The sequence below is a fragment of the Balaenoptera ricei genome, chromosome 11 (assembly GCF_028023285.1).
Source record: "Balaenoptera ricei isolate mBalRic1 chromosome 11, mBalRic1.hap2, whole genome shotgun sequence".
Lineage (NCBI taxonomy): Eukaryota > Metazoa > Chordata > Mammalia > Artiodactyla > Balaenopteridae > Balaenoptera > Balaenoptera ricei.
In genome coordinates, this window is record NC_082649.1 from 2,369,002 (window position 1) to 2,383,309 (window position 14,308).

General features: G+C 53.3%; 1 protein-coding gene across 3 annotated transcripts; it reads right to left on the reverse strand.

Moving 5' to 3' along the window:
- Nucleotides 1–371: 371 nt before the first annotated feature.
- On the reverse strand, nt 372–12,724 carry SERPINB6 (serpin family B member 6). 3 transcript variants are annotated; one of them, XM_059937798.1, is made up of 7 exons: nt 12,639–12,724; nt 6,434–6,608; nt 4,331–4,480; nt 3,471–3,588; nt 2,395–2,537; nt 1,117–1,272; nt 372–900 (listed from the first exon to the last, which is right to left on the reverse strand). In XM_059937798.1, the coding sequence occupies exons 2-7, from the start codon at nt 6,596–6,598 to the stop codon at nt 496–498; spliced, it is 1,137 nt and encodes a 378-aa protein (XP_059793781.1). In that variant the 5' UTR covers nt 6,599–6,608; nt 12,639–12,724; the 3' UTR covers nt 372–495. The 3 variants fall into 3 exon arrangements, with proteins under 3 accessions (XP_059793781.1, XP_059793780.1, XP_059793782.1); XM_059937797.1 differs by lacking the exon at nt 12,639–12,724 and adding an exon at nt 12,359–12,469; XM_059937799.1 differs by lacking the exon at nt 12,639–12,724 and adding an exon at nt 8,620–8,686.
- Between the last annotated feature and the right edge of the window lie 1,584 nt (nt 12,725–14,308).

Sequence of the window (14,308 nt, forward strand, 5' to 3'; positions counted from 1 at the left end):
CAGACCCCTCTAAATGCAGACACAGCGGGAAATGGGACTGACTTCTCACGGGGCTGGGTCACTGGCTCTCCCCGCCTCTATGCTGGTTTCCGGAGGGCTCACAACACGTTCTGGAACAGAACTCCCGCTGAGGGTCTCTGCGGCCTGCTCCCCGTGGCTGCCGTAGCCTCTGCTTCTCTCTGTTCTCTCACCGACAGGGGCCGCGGAGCAGAGGAGAGAGGAAGCACCTGCTCTCCCTGAGGGCCCGGACGGTGAGGGCGGAGGGGCGCCCCTCAGAGCAGGGGCACTTGCCGAGCGTGACCACCCTCCCCCGAATGGCAACTGCAGGCCCTAGGGGGCTCGGGACATGCGAACACACAGACACACAGGCGTTCTCGATCAGCCCCTTTATTTCTGGACTGTCGCCAAGGCCACTTTGGTTCGCAGGCACGTCACGGAGTACTGGGGAAAGCGGGCCAGCAGGACCCAGCGGGGCTGCCTGCGGCCGCCGCCTCCTCACGGGGAGCTGAGCCGGCCGCAGAACAGAAGTGCTTGGGTCTTGCTGTGCTGGATAAAGAAGAGGAAAGGGTGGTCGGCACAGAACCTGGGGGTGATCCTGGCGCAGCGCAACATCAGGACTGCGGCGGAGGCGGCGGCCGCCTCCGTGCCCTCCTCGTCGACCTCCACAAAGGCCTTGTGCGCGACCCGGGACAGGCACAGGTCCCCCCGGGACGACATCGCGGAGAAGTCCGCCCTGGCGTTCTCGAAGGCATCGGTCACGCCCAGGGTGCGGAGGACGCCCTCCATGTCGTAGCTCTCCCCCAGCTTAAACTTGGGCAGGGACACCTCCACCTCCTCCTCCTCCATCAGGTCCGGCCTCGTCCACTCGACGAATTTCTCGTAAGTCAGTTCCTTTTCCACCTAGAAGAGGCGAGTAGAGGAGCTTCGGGTCCAGAGCAACGCTGCCCAGTGGGACCGTCTGCCATGGCCCGCACGCGCCGCGCCGTGGGTTCGAGGGGGCGGCCGGGGGAGTCGTGCCGGCTTCAGAAAGGGTTCCCGCTGGGAGGTGGGGAGCCTGCCGGGCGGGGATTCAGACGTGACCCCCTTCCCCCCACGGCGCGATTACCGCTTAGTTACCGTTTTCAAATCGGTCTTTCCATCAGGAAGCATGATGATCATATTGAGCTCTCCGCCGACGTAGGGAAGCACCAGAATCTGCGTGAATATCTCTCCGATGTAGGTTATTTTAAAGGTGGATTTCTTAAACATCATTTGCACAGGCTTCTCCACATTCTGTAAAGGAAATGGATAAACACGAAGTTGAAACAAGACACTGGACGAGTCAGCAGAGCCGGCCACTCTGGGCCCCAGAAACACTCTGTTGGCTTCCACACACCACACCAGTGCCCTCTCTTTTGCCAGCTCACCTTCACTGCTTCCGCCTCCAAACCCTGGGGCACCCAGGGCTCAGGCCTCATGCTGCTTTTCTGCTGGTGAGCTCAGTCCCGTGACTTTAAATAGAATTCCCACATTTCTATTCCTGGCCAGGACCTCCCCCCCATACTCCAGATGCATACATTTTACTGCCTACTCAACACCTGCATTTGGACATAACAGAAACCTCCAGTGTCACCTCTCACACCGGTTCCCCGTGTTCCCCTCCACGGCTGCTCCATCTATAATTGTCCCCATCTCGGTTGATGGCAACACCATTCATCCCAGGGTCAAAAACCCTGGAGTGTCCTTGACCCCTGTCCTTCACACCCCACATCTGACTCATTACAAACCACGCTGGCTCCACTTTTAAGACATAAAGCTTGTGCTTCCCACCCCCACTGCTGTCAGCCCAGCCCCGGTCATCGTGACAACTCCCAAGTGACCTCCCTGGTCCTGCATTTGCACAGGGGCCAGAGGGGTCCCGGGAGATCGGTGCACAGCTCTCTGTGAGAGCTCAGAGGAGGGGTACAGAAACCGGGCTGGGGGCACTGCTAGGGAAGCTTCCAGACGCTGCCGGAGAGGAAAGGGGGATATACAGGTACTGACAGAATGAAGACAGGGACATGGGTAGGATCCAGGGCCACGAAGAGCTTCACGTGCCATAGTCTGGAGTTTGAACTTGATCTCAAAAGTTCTGGGAAGCCAGGAAGGACTCTAAGCCTGAGAGCTACACCGTGGGATGTGCGATACAGACAGAACGCCCAGCGGCAGCATGGACCACATTTGATGACACAGCAGAGGAGGGGCAGGGCGAGAAGAAGGCCCCAGGTTTGCTGGGAGACCGGATGCTGGGCTGCCTAAGGCCACACGAAGCGTCAGTTACTTGAGGTCAGCCTTCTCGCACGTTCTATAAACCAGTGTGAACACAGGGACTGTTTCCAAGAACCGCCTCTGTTGTTGCGAAATACCCATATTCACCTTGCTGACTTTGAACGGCCTTTCCTTGGTGTGCTGTTTGTTAAACTGATTCTCCCAGTTTCCTTTGAAGTAGATGGCGTTCACGAGAACCAGACAAGTCACAGAGTCCACTGAATCTGGAGACAGCAGGTCTATAATTTTTCCTGAAAAGAATTAAAGAACCAGTTAGCTAAAGGGCTTCCTGACGGAGGCATCGGGACGAGATTCACTGGGCCGTCTTCTTGAAGGGTCAAGTGCACAGACGAAGGGGCTCGCCGTCCCCCAAACAACCATGTACAGGGAGACTGGCCCCTAAAACAAAGGCAGCGACAAAACCTTCTAAAGCTCTGGTCAGAAAAACACCATCAGTTGAATAAAACATAAAAATGAACAAAGTAATATGTTATGTGCAGGATAATTCACAGTGAGAGAGAAAGGAATGTTTGATGTCTACGCTTCAGGGGATTGTCCTGAAGGTGAGAGGTTGTAGCCTGTGTGGAGAACATTTAAATTAAGAACTGCAGGTGGATGAGGACCTAACCAAGTGTCCTGCAATGACGCTCAGTAACCCGCAGAGCACAAGCGGAGCCGGACAGGCAGGCAGCTGGAGACCTGCACCCAAATTTTTCTTTACACTACTTGTGAAAAGAAAGATTATATTAACATTAACAACGACAACAAAAAAATTAAAGTGAAGATTGTTCTGGAAGAGGTGCACCAAACATTGATGAGGACAGGGAAAAAGCTAGAGAAAATAATTATACACTGATTGTATTTCAAAAGTAGATTTTTAAAGTTTAGAGTTATTCAGAGAAAAAAAATCATTCCTGTTTACATTTGATGGTCTTGTGAAGGAACCGACAATAAGATTCATTAAAATACTATGAAAACACCTCCTGTACAGCACAGGGAACTCTACTGAATACTCTGTAATGACCTATATGGGAAAAGAATCTAAAAAAGAGTGGATCTATGTATAGGTATAACTGATTCGCTTTGCTGTACACCTGAAACTACCACCACACTGTAAATCAACTGTACTCCAATAAAATTAATTAGAAAATACCATGAAAGCAGAAATAACAATGTATCTTCACCTTCTGTCCTTTGGGCTACCCAGGTGTTTATGTGTTTCCTGGATTCCTCCGCAGCGCTGATAAAGTCGAGCTCTTCCATCTCTGCTTGGTAGAATTTGCGGCAGGAATCTTTGAAAGACTAGGAGACACAGAGCAATGTAATCGCATGGCTACAAAAACAGTCAACGCCAAGAGCTTACTTCCTCACCACACCAAGTCAGAACGTCGATAATTTTATGGTTTACATATGTAATGTACAAATGAGTGCGAGGAATTAACCTTAAATCCTTTCTCAGTCTTCAGCTACATTTAATAATAAACACAAACTAAGAAAAATCATGGTCTGGATGTCAAATAAATGCCATGGACTGCTTGGTCCTTCGTGGGAGTCGCCGCACCAGCGAGGTCAGGACGCTGGCAGCAGCTGCAGGGCCACGGCCGTGCCCAGTGGGCTCCTACCACGGTGAGGGCCACTGCTCCCTGGGTGTTTCAGAACCGCCTGCCGTGAACCAGGGCCCGTTGTCCCACATTAACACGGGAAACCCGCGCCCCACGCCACCGCTTCCTCAGCGCTCGTGGTGAGGCGCTAAATCCACACTGTTCAGAAGGGTGCCACCTGCGGCTACGGGCACTTGAACTGCAGCTGGTGCCACTGGGGGACTGAATACGTCACTTCACCTGCGTTGAATTAACGACACTGGGACATAAGTAGCTGCGTGTCCAGTGGCTGCCATCGCGGACGGCAGTGCGTGGGGTCCTGCGTCACCCCACCCGCGTGCATCTCAGCCCGCAGGCCCTCTGCTGCACCACAAGGTCCCCGCTGCCACCTCCCCGCCACCTCGGTCTCTACCTTCTTAGTAAAAGCAGCGAGTATGACTTACTGGGAGGAAATCATAAGTCTTCTCTCCAAAGAGCTTGTTGGCAGTTCTGAGCAAGTACTGTGTGCCGGTCCTGTTAACTTCGGTGAGAAGGTTCTGGAAATCCTGGTGGATGTCTCCACCTCCGCCGCTGCTTCTGCTTAGAGAAAGTGCCTGAAATCAAAAACAGATAAAAACGCACAACTTCAGTGTGCCCTGAGTACAGGAAACGGATACAACACCAGAGTCACCTAAGGACCACGCTGGTCCTCACTGCAGCTTAAAACGAGAGATTCACCCGGTTAGAGACAAAACGCCTCTCGGAAGCCGCCCAGCCTCCCTCCCGCAGGGAGCCCGAGCAGGGACAGCAGGAGCAGAAACGGCCCTTTGCAAGCCCAGCTCCGTGCGCCCAGCCCTTGCGGTCCGTCTGCAGACCAGGCTGCCCGCCAGGCCTCCCGTCTCCGCACGCACAGGCCGCGTGCTCGGGTCCGGGCTGGCCCTGGGACGTGCGCTGACCAGCGCAACACAGGAGAGGTGACTGTTCCAGGCCTGGGCCGAAAACGGCCCGGCAGCTGCACGTTCGCTGTCTCGCCCCCCGGCCCTCACGGTCTAACAAAGTCCCCGCTATCCCGCTGGGCGCCTCGCGGACGGCCCTGGGGAGCCGACACTGCTCGGGGAGAGCGCCTTGTGGGAGGACGGAGGCCCCAGCCAACAGCCAGCACCAAGGCCCTTCCCAGATCACAAGTGAGCCCAGCGGGCACCATGGGGCCAGGCCAGAGGCTGAAAAGCTACCATCGTCATTCCCAGCCACTCAGCTGCGGGGCGGGTTCTTCTGCAGCCATAGAAGGTCCAGGCAGCCATCCAGGCGTGGTTCTGCTGTAACACAAAGCTAGAACGTGGGCGCTGGCTTTGGACCCAGCAGCTGGCCGAGGCTGGAAGGACAGTGCGGAAACCACTGCCACCTGCGGCGGCGGGAAGGCTGGCCCTCTCCCCGGGGAATCGTGTATCTGGCTGGCTAAGGAGATGCCCAAGAAGAACGCGGCATCGGTAGCCGCCTGGGAGAGGGAGAGCTGAGGGAATAGAGAGATGAGCTGGAGAGGGAGCTATTTCATTGTCAAGCAGAACTTAAAGGAAATATTTGCAACCCAGGACTTGCTGGGTGGAAAGTGAAAATGTTTCTCACTCCCAGCCTCTCCAGCTGGCAAATTATTCTGAAAGTAAGCGACGGCCTCAGGGCAAAGGTCAAACTCAAAGCACAGGCCTCCAGGGCAGGATTAGGACATTTTGTTAAACCTTGGAGATTGAGGCAGGGCCCCGAGACCCTCTCAGCCAGACAAAGGGCTTCAGGACATTGTCCCCCAGCCCAGCAGAGCCCTGCCTCACGAGCCTGTGCCCGTGCCCCTGCTCAGGGAAGCAGAATTTAAGCAGCTATTAGAAACCCCCACGGTTCAGAAGCAGCCTCGATCCCAGACCCCCACCCTGCAGAGCCGTGAGGAAGGAAACTGCTGCTGCTTGGGCCACTCAGCCTGGACTCGTCAGCCCGAGCACACTGACCTCCCCACGGCACAGCGCGACCCCTCCCTGTCTCTCCAGGGCGTGCCAGGAGTGGGGCGGCAGATAATCGGCCTCTTTAGTTCACAGAGCTCTGCACCCGGGAGCCTCAACAGCCCTGTTCCTCCTGGACTTGGAGCCCAAGCCCGGCCCCAGGAAGGGACGAGACCCTGGGGCCTTGGGAGGGCTGTGAGTGCGTGGCGGGGCCAGAGGACAGACTACGGCTGCCTTCGGTGGCCCCAGGAGCTGGACCTTCGCGCCCTGCGCAGCCCGCCTCGGGCTGGTCCGGGCGTCACTGCAAGGCTGGCCTCGCCAGCCGGGCCTTGGCCAGCGCGTCAGAGCAGAGGCTGGAGGAGCACCTGCTCATTCATGTCCTCCTGGAAGCCAGGTACTGAGCTGTCAGGAAGGCCCGGCCACCTGCCAGAGAGACATGGTGTGGGAGGCCCAGGGGACGGGGCAGCACACAGGGAGTTATGTGTCAAGAGCAAGGCCTTTGGGATTTGAAACATGGAGGACCAACTCAACTGAGAAAGTAACAGCATTTACCATCACCCAGAACTGGTTCCAGGTACGTACCTGGGACATCTGGGCCGCGGTGTTTCCCTTTGCCCCCATGAAGACCATGGCCAGGGCAGAGGAGATGCTTATGGGTGAGATAAACACATTTTTCGAGTTGTCTTCACCCAGATGTTTCAAAAGGGTCAAGGCAAAGGTGCCGTTTGCTTCCGACAGAGCGTCCATGGTGGCGAGTCTGAAACGATGGATTTAAAATCAGCGTTGCGTAAATTTAGGCTACACGTCAGCCGTGTCTCACTCTGTTGTTAAAAGTTACGACTGACACATTGGTTCAGTGAGCAAATAGGTACAGGCGTAAAACTCAATTTCTTTTGCGGGGGCTCTCAGAATTATTTTGTGGGTTTCTAATGTTTAGTGAACACAGTTGAACAGTGACGCTGATAACACAGAGAGAGTGGGAGGACCCACATCCTGGGTACTCGCTGGGGGTGGAATCGGGGAAGGAGCTGTTGGCTTTTGCTTTCATTTCTGTATTGTTTGGTGTGTTTAAGGGCCTATATGTATTATTTTATAATTTAAAAATCATTCAAAATGATAAATCCAACCACACAGTTACACAAGAAAAGACGGTTGAATGTTTTTGTAATGTGGGAGCAAAGCCCTCATTTTGGATAACCTGAAGCCTTAAGGTAAAAGACAAATCAAATCACATACAAAGAGGCATGAAAGCCTTAAAAACAAACACCTCTGACGTCCAGTTCTCTTTCTATGAGACCTCAGCTTGTGCCAAAGCCCAAATCGAAGGCCCTGTCCCCAGGCCCCTGCTGCCCCCAGGCCCAGGCCCTCCTCGCCCGGTTCTGGATGAGGGCACTTGGGGACTCATGCAAGAAGCACAGCCTCCAGCATCCCTGATGCAGTCAGACGTCAGGACTCAGACCCACCCGCCCCCACCGCACAGGTCATCCTCTGGCCTGGGGACAGGGCCACCAAGATGGCCAGTCCACCAGGAGAGGCTGCAGCCCCATGGCCCTCCATGAACTGAGTAAGGACAGGGGTGTAGGGCCGTGTGTGTGTTAGGTCTGCTGCAAGGTCACCTGGCCAAGGACATGTCCCACGAGCCCCCTCCCCACCCATCCAAGATTCTATTTTGCCATCTGCACGCATTTCCCCCTCAGATGTTGAAGGAGTGTTGATTCAAATGGAAATGCCAACCTAAGAGACGCCATTAATAAAGCACCCTGTCTCTGGTAATGTCCAGCAAATTTGTTTCAGGCTCTGGCCTTTCTGTCACTGATCTCAAAAAGCACACCTGCCCTCATCCCCCCCCCACCCCCAGGAAAGCACTGGCCTGGCCAGCCCACGGTATCTACTGGGGCCGCGGAGAAATCAGTGTACTTCTGTGTATTGTGTGAAGGGAATTAGAGCTGAAAGATCAATAGTTCTTCAACAGAAAGCAGCTTTGGTCTTAAAACTAAACTGGGAAAAACGAAGCAGGAGACTCAGAGGAAAAGGCACGGAGACCAGGTTCACAGTCCCAGCTCTGGCACCCTGAGTCAGTTACTTGATTTCTGCTCCCTGCATGAGGAAGGGGGTATACCAGATAATCTGTGCTCTGATGGGGTTCGGGGCAGGCCACCCCAAAATACTGAAACAGGACTGAAACTCGGTTGTGCCTTTTTAAAGCTCATCTTGTTTGCCTCATCTGAGCTTATTAACAGATTCGTGATTTTTTACAAACAAGATATTTCAATTAGTGGATGTCTGTTTTCTTCTTGGTGCTCAAATCGTCACAACTAGGGGCTAGTGGGCTTCTCTTTAATCTACTCTATTTTGAGATGTTGATCTCCAACACCCTCCCTTTACAGCAACAACAAGGTCTTACATCCATTGTGAATTTTTTTCCCAGTCCAAAGATACCAAGTTTCAGCACCTCTCTTAGCTTCATGGAAAAGTTGTAAAGCACAAAACCGAATCCTTGACTCCTCAAGGAGCGCGTGAGTCTTGGTGCTGCTATGGCGAAGCTGGGCAGATGTTTCCTTCCAAGCCCCTCACACACCGTGCCGCGAAGGGAAGACACCATGTCAAGTTTTCATCCGCCACCCCACCCCCGACTTTCCTCAAACACAGCTGAACTCAGAGACGCCCATCCGGGCTGCAGTGGTGCCAGCCTCCTCTTCGCTTATACCGATGTGTGGATCCCGCTGTCTGCCAGCCACGCCATCCGCATGGTTCCACTCTGGACTCACCGCTCTTCAGCTTGGGCACTGCTGACCCCCCAGACACTCCTTTGGGCCCAATGTCTTCCTGTTTCATGGTTTACTCCCTTCTTTGATGAAACGAATCGTCCAATAGCTTTCTAAGACAGAAAACACATTTTGACTTCTTGCATGTCTGAAAATGTCTTTATTCTACCATCCCATACGATTGACGGTTTGGCAGCCTCCGGGATGGGCTGCATGTCACTTTACCTCTTGAGGTGCTGGCTGGTCGCTTCCCAGTCTTCAGCTCTCCTGCTGGGAAGTCTGAAGATATTCGGACCCCAGCTCCATCCCTCCTCCCGGCTTCCCGGTCTTTGGAAGCTCGTGAAATCTGATCCTTATCCTTGATATTCTGAATGTCACTCATGATGATTTGTCTGTCCTTCAGATGGGCCCCGTTTACTCATTTTGCCGTGCACTTGGTGGGCCCTTTCAATCTAGCAAATCAAGAAAATTTCCCTTTCTCTCTGGGAACTGAACTTTTTTTTTTTTCCCCATTTTTTGACCACACCGTGAGGCATGTGGGATCTCAGTTCCCCAACCAGGGATCGAACCCGGGCCCCCTGCATTGGAAGCGCAGAGCCTTAACCACTGGACCGCCAGGGAAGTCCCTCTCTGGGAACTTTTAAGGCACTTGTCCGTTCCCTGCAGACTGACTCTGTTCTCTTTTTCTGGGCCTCCTACCTGCACTAGTGGCAAGCACAGAAGTGGATATCTGTCTTGCACTTGGGACTGCACGGTCTCTGCTCTCTGCGTGCGGTAGAGAGCTCTGCTCTCATCTGCCCCCCTCCCTTGCATTTTCCATCACAGTGACGTTTTGTTCCATTTTCTGGAAGATACTCATGACTTTCTCTTGCAATCTTTCTACTGATTTTTTCCAGTCTCAGCCATTATAGCTTTAATTCCTAAACACTCCTTGTTCCCTGCTGTTCCTTCTTTACTGCCTCCCCCCCCCCGCCCCCCCCCCCCTTCCCTGGTTCCCTGGAGAACGTCAACCACAGTCTGTGATGTTGTCTTCTGCTTCCTGTATCGTCTCTCTTCTCCTGGGGTCTTCTGTCATTGTGCTGGTGTTTATATTATTTGGGTCTCTTTCATACACAGGCTTTCCACAAATGCTTGACGATCCTGGGATGTCAGTCATATTTAAGAGGGAAACACAAAACGAGGTTGGAAACCGTTTACATGGCAGGATGTGTGTGATCAAGGGGTCAGTAGCCTTTTTCTACTGAGCAACCAGGTCTGGCTGCAGGCAGGGTAGGGGCTGGGGGGTTCCTACGGGATCCGTAATCCCCTCCTCTCAGTCCAATGCCTGGGGGTCCCTGAGTTTGCGCATCAGATCCTGCAGGGGTGAGACCTGATCTCCTACTGGGTTCTGGGTAAGGCAGGGAGGGTGGCTGTCCGCTGCAGAGTAGATGGCCTGTGGGGGTCACATCAGTCTGTGGACACGCTTTCTACCCAGGCCCCATTTGCAGCCCTGCACTTCACCCCCGCCTTTGCTGGCGCCTGGGCCCCTTCTGGTCTGTTTCCCTTCCTTGGCACTCAGCCCCTCCCCTGGTCACTTCCCTCCTCCAAAGCCTCTGACCTCTCTTGTCCACCCTTTGTCTCCTCTCTCCCTTCTCTGTCCTTGTGTTTTTGATGCTTCACAAGGCTCCTTCATTGTCCTTTTAGCAGGGTTTTATGAAAGGAAGATGCTAAACACATGGTCACAAATCTACAAATTATTTTTGTGAGCAGAGTAAAACATTAAAAGCCATTTCTTCGCCCATTACCCGGTTCCTCTGTTAATTGTGAAATAAATGTCCAAACTCCGAGTACCATTTATTAAGATCCTTCTTGTTTGTACTGAAATGTGAATTTGATAATAACCTGCCACATAATCATAAACTGATTTTCATTATCACTTTGCAATAATATATAAATCTTTAATATTAATCATAAAAAGATTAAAGAGGTCTTAATCCTAAAGAAGAAAGAAAAATAGGACCAAATTAAAACAGTTTACCATGAAGACATTCCAGATATCAAAGAAAATTATAGACAATCTAGTGGGGTCTTTATATTGAGGGATAGCTCTTCTCCATTCAATGTACATACCAGTAACAAGGATACACATTTCACAGGATCACACAGAAAACACAACGCCTATCAACGGCTTTCCAAGTCCCTACTTTTTCAGCTTCTGTAGATAAGAGAGCCAAAAGTGTCCTTCATATACACACATGCACACACACACTTGCAAAATTCATCATATATTTCAAAATTATTTACAGCTTCAATAACAATATGCCTTTTAAAATATATTTAATCATGAACATAAAAACCAGTATTAAGGTTTCATTAATGAACAATGTCATATATGTGTGTGTGTGTGTGTATAAAACAAGTCTAACAAATCTACCTTTGGCACCATTTTTTCCCTGTAGCACCATCAGTAATCTTCCGCAGTTAATGTGCATAATTGGTTTAATTCAACTGATCAAGTCTTAATAATTTTTTAAGGTGTCACTATTTAATTGTGCTTCTTATCTTCTTGGATTAGGATGCCTTAATTTCCTAGAGGATTTACTATTAAAGATTGGTTTAATGGAGACCTGGGCTCCTGCTTTGTCCCCACCTGGTCTCTGGGGCACTGTGTGTGTGTGTGTGTGTTGTCTAATACGTAAACGGGATGATTCCTTCTACTTTATAAGTTTACTGTGAGGATTAGATAAACTAATGCCTGGCACACAGCGGGTATTCAATAAATGGTGGGTAGAACTACACGTTATTTTCTTTCTGCTGATGTCCAGGCCTGATCTCAGGTCCAGCAAGCTTGGCAGTGTAAGGTGTGTGGCCTTCCCTGGGGTCTAACGACAAACACTTAGTGTGATGTAGGCCACTCTTTGTATAAACAGAAAAGAATGGTGATTCCATTCACTCTATGGTTGCTGGCTGGAGTTACACGCAATAAGCTGAACTGTAACAAAATGCCTTGGATTGGAACTGGCCTCATATACTGCTTTTAAATACTCAGCTTACATGACCAAGTATGACTAAAACTGCGACCCTTCTCTGGGGTGGCCTGAAGCCGGGGATGCAGGCACTCACGAGCGGTGGGGAAGAGCGGGACACACGCAGAACAGAGAACCACAGCCCTTCCTGCTAATCCCGGGGCACATCTCTGGGCCGCGGCAACGCCGCCGCAGGACCTCAGTCCAGAGGCTACTTTTCACACTCTCCCTCCCCACTCGGCCATAAGGTACACCAACTGGGCCGGGAGGGACCGTGCCTACACTGACCCAGCTTCCCCCGGCACCCGCGTATTCCTGGCGGCACGTGAGGACTAATTTTCCACTCTCCCTCAAAACTGAGCTTTATGGGGGGGAAAAGGGGAAGAAAGCAACTGAAGAGCCAACCTCATCCAGCACGCGCAACCCCAGGTAAGACTAAAACCTCTCCCCGTCCTCTTAGCCCTGAAGATGCCGAACCCTGCAACACTGTGCCTGCAACGAGTTTACCGAACAACAGACGTGCCAGGATCTGGAATGGTCCTCACGATTATCTTCGCAGGCCTGAGGCCTCCGAAAGCGCCTGAGCGCCGGCCACCCGGTGGGCGGGAGACCGCTGGGCAGCGGGGCCGCCTGGGCACCCACCTGGGCACCCACCCGGGCTTCCCTCGGGCCCCAGCCCCACCCACGCCCGGGCTCCCAACGCCCGGCGCCCTGCGGCGCGCGCCCGCGGGGGTCACCTGTGCGCGCGGGGCCCGGAGCGGCCCCCGGGGAGGCTCGGCGCCGCCCCCATGCGAGCGTGGGCGAGACCGAGGGTCCTCCGCGTCCCGGGCGGCGGCGGCGGCGGCGGCCGCCACACTCACCGCGCCGTCACTTCCGCCGGATCCGAAAGGGAACCCCAGCTGGACGCGCGCCCCCGCCCACCCCTCCGGTCCTCAGCGGTCACGACCCGGCCGCCCGCCCGCCTCCCCGCCTCGCGCCCAGGCCCGACGCCGCGGCCCGAGCGCCCCGGACACTCACCGAGCGCGCGGCCGGAGCGGGAGGCGCGGCAGCGGAGGAGACGGCGGCTGCGGGGGTCCCAAGTACCGCGGCCGGGAGGCGGGCGGGGCGGGGCGGGGCGGGGCCGCCCGGGGCGGGGCCGCGCCGGAGGGGAGGGGCGGGGCCGAGCGGGAGGGGAGGGGAGGGGAGGGGAGGGGAGGGGAGGGGAGGGGAGGGGAGGGGCCCCAGGGGCCCCAGGGGCGCCAGGTACGCCGCAGCATCCTTTCCGCTCCCAGGGTGGTGACTGCGTACCCGGGGCCGCCTGGGGCGTGGATGGAACGAAGGCCCGGCTCTCCCGAGGCTTTCAGTGGGCCGACCAGCGTGTCGCTGTGTCTTAGTCCAGAAAAGTGTCCCCCCTGGCACGTGGGCTTGAGTCGCACAGCGCAGAGCAGAGCGCGCTCCTCCTGGGTGTGCAGAGGGCCCAGTTATCCGACCCGTGTGAATCGGACTCCAGGGAACCGACAGATCACACAAATGCTATGGAATCCTGGTCTGCCACCTCGGAGCAGTCTTGGAGAACGGAAAGGGCTCGGGTGACTGCAGTGGGGAAAATGCTAGCCTCGTCTTCAAAATGATAAGTTCAATTTTGTACACCTCAGATAGTTTAGTGCCTCTTCTGCCCTTAGCCTAAGCCAGGGGCTCTCGACCTCGACACTATATCTACCTCTGAGCCGGATAAGTCTTTGTTGCAGGAGGGCTGTACTGGTCCCTCTACCCGCTAGATGCCAGCAGCAAACCCTGCCATCCCTCCCCCAGAGTGACTGTTTTAATTTTATTTTTGAAGTAGTAAACATTGACGAAGGTTCGAGATATCTCGCTTCTACCCTTATCTTCTCCAGTCCTTATCACCCCAAGTTTATTAGCTCAGCTTTATCCTTCCAGCTTATCTTCTTGCAGAAATAAGCAACATAAATATATTGTGACATGAGAAATAAAATTGAGTCACTATGTCACCGGGTTTTAAATGAAGCTGGAAGGCTATCATGGAGGTGGACTTATGCACGGTCTCACCAGGTAGAACGACAAACCTTTGAACTGGTCGGAACCACAAAAGCTCCAAGGACTCTGCAAGAACACCTGCAACTTGTCCCAGTAAGACCTTCCCCTCCCTCTAGTTATGGCCTTAGGGATCAGTCAGGGTCAGCCAAGACTAGTTACTGCCACCATGGGCAGCTGAAATTCTTAGTACGGCAACCCTGCCTTCCGTGCCTTTAAAAGCCCCTTATTCCTTTTACTACTCCGAGTGGGACTCGGTTTGGGTTCCTACCCGAATCTGTGTGCCCCAAATTGCTATACTTTGATCTCAGATTATCACTTTTGGTTTGGTTCTTGCCTCCAAGGTTCCTTCAGGTTAAAAAAAAAAAAAGTATATATATATATATATTCCACTCCTTTCTTACCGAAAGGGTAGCATTCTATCTCTCCATATGTCCATCCGTTATCTGTCGATAGTTCTGCAACTTGCTTTTTTCACTTAACACTAAATTTTGGAGCTCTCTCTAATTTGGCACATAGAGATCATCCTTATTCTTTTTCAAGGCTGCACTGTATTTCATTGTGTGCCACTGATGGCCATTTGGGTTGTTTCCAGTCTTACGTCATTACAAATAACGCTGCCATATAAAACCTAGTGCTGGGCTTCTCAAACTGTA